The sequence below is a fragment of the Nicotiana attenuata genome, unplaced genomic scaffold (genome assembly GCF_001879085.1).
Source record: "Nicotiana attenuata strain UT unplaced genomic scaffold, NIATTr2, whole genome shotgun sequence".
Classification (NCBI taxonomy): Eukaryota; Viridiplantae; Streptophyta; class Magnoliopsida; order Solanales; family Solanaceae; genus Nicotiana; species Nicotiana attenuata.
The window spans coordinates 1-3,572 of record NW_017686351.1 but is presented as its reverse complement, the minus strand read 5'-3'; the positions used below and the strand labels follow the sequence as shown (position 1 = coordinate 3,572).

The 3,572-nt window shown below is 40.7% G+C and overlaps 1 protein-coding gene across 1 annotated transcript; it reads right to left on the bottom strand.

Annotated features, from left to right (window-relative positions):
* Nucleotides 1-2,776: 2,776 nt before the first annotated feature.
* Nucleotides 2,777-3,394, bottom strand: LOC109222208 (uncharacterized mitochondrial protein AtMg00810-like; the record flags this gene model as incomplete). Its single annotated transcript, XM_019386587.1, has 1 exon — nt 2,777-3,394. A coding segment is annotated over one exon (618 nt), but the record flags the coding sequence as incomplete, so codon positions are not given.
* Nucleotides 3,395-3,572: the final 178 nt, after the last annotated feature.

The following is a 3,572-nucleotide window of genomic DNA, read 5'->3' as shown; positions in this document are numbered from 1 at the left end:
AAAACCAGAGCGAATACATCACAATATGCTAAGGGAACAATACCCAATCGAAAACAATCGAAAATTAGCAAGAATCTCGAAACTAGCAAAACCCGAGCCTCGGAGCCGCTTCTCGAAAAATTACGAAATTCACATCACCGGATTCCTCGTCTTGCCACGAGTCCATACATATAAAATTTACCAAAATCGGAGTTCGTTGGACCCTCCAAATTCCATTTTTACATCATAATTTTCTCAAACCCTAACTTCCATTTTTAACCTTTAATTCCTTGGATTTTTCAGTGTTAATCCATGATTTTACACCATAATATCATAATCTAAGTCTAAGAATCCATACCTGATGATAGCCCTCGAAACCCTCTTCAAAAATCGCCCAAAACCTCCTTAGTCCGAAGTCCAAAATGTTTCTTCTCTTTCAAAATCGTGAAAACACTGTTCACTTAAACTCAGCCAGGTTTCGCTTCTACGGTTGGGATACCGCACCTGCGGCTCCCGCCTCTGCGCAAAATAACCGCTTCTGCGGTCTAACTTAAAATCCTCAGGACCGCTTCTGCGGTCACCACCCGCTCCTGCGATGTCCGCTTTTGCGGACTGCCTTCCGCTTCTGCGGAAATTGCCAAGCCCTCAAGGACCGCTTCTGCGATCACAGCTCCGCTTAAGCGGCTCCGCTTCTACGGTCCAAGACCCGCAGAAGCGAGAATACCAGAAACAGCATGCCTTCAGCTGTATGAAATTCCAAAAACTCCCTGTTAGCCATCCGAAATCATCCCGAGGCCACCCGAGACCTCAACCAAAAGCACCAACATGACTTAAAACATTATCCAAACTTATTCCAATCATCAAAACACATCAAACAACACCAAAATTATCGATTCTCATCGGATTCAAGCCTAAGTTCTTTAAAAACTTCCGAAACTCGCATTCGATCAAAAACCCAACCAAGCGACGTCCGACTGACCTGAAAATTTGCAGACATATCCAAAATCACCTAACGAAGCTACTGCAACTCTCAGAATTCCATTCCGACCCTCGGATCAAAATCTCACATATCAACCGGATTTCGCCAAAATGCTAACTTCGCCAATTCAAGCCTAATTCTACACCGGGCCTCCAAAACCAATTCAGATCACGCTCCCAAGTCACAAATCATCTCCCGAAGCTAACCGGATCATCGGAAATCACATCCGAACCTTCGAACTCTTAAGTCAACGTCCGGTTGACTTTTCCAATTTAAGCCTTCCTTAAAGAGACTAAGTGTCTCATTTCCTATCCAAACCAATTCAATTCAACTCTAACTCACTCGTTGCTGATAATGAAATATGAAGAAGCAACAAATGAGGAAAACAGGGCGATAATACCTGATACGACGGGTCGGGTCGTTACAGTTGAGTATCATTCTTATTTATCAAAGTTGGAGATAAAGTAGTATTTCTAGTGGTTAGTTGGTGGTTTAGTGATGGTGGAGACTTGTATTGGTTAATTGACAAGTTGTCAATTGTTTGGTATGATATTAGGATGTTTGGTTGTTGATTTGAGACAGAAAATTTTTTGGGATGGTCCAAAAACAGGGGAAAATCTGTCCGATTTTCTGTAAAATTACCGTTGAGGCTTACTTGGGAGCACTTGCTCCTAAGCGCCGGTCACAATCCTAAATTGGGTTGTGACAAAGTTGGTATTAGAGCTTAGGTTATTCTTGTGACTATGGAGTGCACGTCGGTAGTAGAATCTCAATTATGGTTATGTAGCCGGCCATTCCCATAATCGTGATTCTGCGAGGGCGTGATAGGATGTGTCTTGTCTTTCTTTCTTATTCCTCCCTACGTGTGTGGCGATTAGGGTCCAATAACTGAGTGTGTCACCATTTATTTTATTCCTGATTATTTCTCGGACAAATCACTCGAGATTAAAATTTAGCTAGAGGTTCAAGAACATCAAATACCGCCAATAAACAAGAAATCATCTCCTAGCAAAGGGATGCGATTGAAGTAGTAGATAAGTCTAATGGGAGGGTCATTTTTGCCACAATGAGTGGCTTTCATATTGCTAAGATCTGTAATAGATGTAATTCATTAAATTAATACTAGTTCATCATTAAAGCAATAAGGGACTGCTATCAAAAAGGTACTTACATCCATACAAAGTGAAATTGAAATCTTTATATAATGGGTTGACAAGATAAGATTGGGCATGAAAATATGGCTCTAGAGGCCAAAAACCTAGTTTGACTAAGATTTTCGGGAAAAGAGATCTATCCTTAATAGAGTTTCTAAATTTGAGACTATCGCTTTCTTTGCTGATAGTGTTGGAGGATCCTTAGAGGTTCTTGATGAAATGCTTACTAAAGAATCTTAATATTTGTAGGAAAAAGGATTGTTTCTATTGCCTCAACCATGTACAATTTATATAGTAAATTCAGAAGGGTTCAAGCTAAATACATAAGTACAACAAAGATATTCACAAGAGTTTGAGTGTGACTATAATTAGGACTCTAGCTAGTGTAGCTTAAGGTAAATGGATTACGTTGATGAGAATGATTTGTTAGGCTTTGAATTATCCTTATCATGCCCCATTAAGATGGGCTCAATCTCCTTGAGGCCAATCTTGTGAATGAATTGTCCAAATGATCGTTTAGGCAGTGCCTTTGTCAAAGCATCAGCAAGTTGACTCCTAGTAGGTATGTGACTTACTGAAAGCTCATTTCTTTCTACTTGATCGCGGACGAAGTGAAAATCAATGGCCACATGCTTCATTCGACTGTAAAAGACTGGATTTCGACTTAAGTAGGTAGCACCAATATTGTCACAGAGTACACCTTAGGAGGACTGGACATGAAAACATGCAATTCCTTCAGTAAGTTTGTGATCCAATTAAGTTCAGCTACAGCAGAAGCAACAACACTGTATTCTGCTTCAGTAGACGATCTAGCAACTGTACGTTGCTTTTTGGAGCACCAACTTATTGGATTATTGCCAAGAAGTACAACATAGGCAGAAGTTGAGTGCCTGGTGTCTGGTATACCACCCCAATCAGCATCTGAGTAAGCTAGCAACTTGAAAGAAGTGGCAGGCGTGAAGTGAAGACCATAAGTAATGGTACCCTTCAAGTAGCGTAAAAGTCTCTTGGCTACTTGCCAATGTTTCAGGCTTGGTCGATGCTGAAACTGAGCAAGTTTGTTCACTGCAAAACATATATCTGGACGAGTGAATGTTAGATATTGTAAGGAACCAATAACCTGCCGGAATAACTTGGCATCTGCAGATGATGATCCATCATCAAGTGAAAGAGGTTCATTGGTTGACATCGGAGTGCTAACACTGTTCGCATCGAGCATGCCGAATCTTTCTAGAAGATCAGCGATGAAGCTGCTTTGGGTGAGAACCAAACTATGAGCATGCTGCAAGACTTCAACACTAAGGAAAAAAATGTAAAGAACCAAGATCCTTGATGGAAAACCTGTCACCTAGTAGTTTGATGGTACTTTGGACATGAAAAGAGTTAGAACCAGTGACGACGATATCATCGACATAGACCATCACAAAAAGTAATGAGCTGGTAGTACATTTCAGGAATAA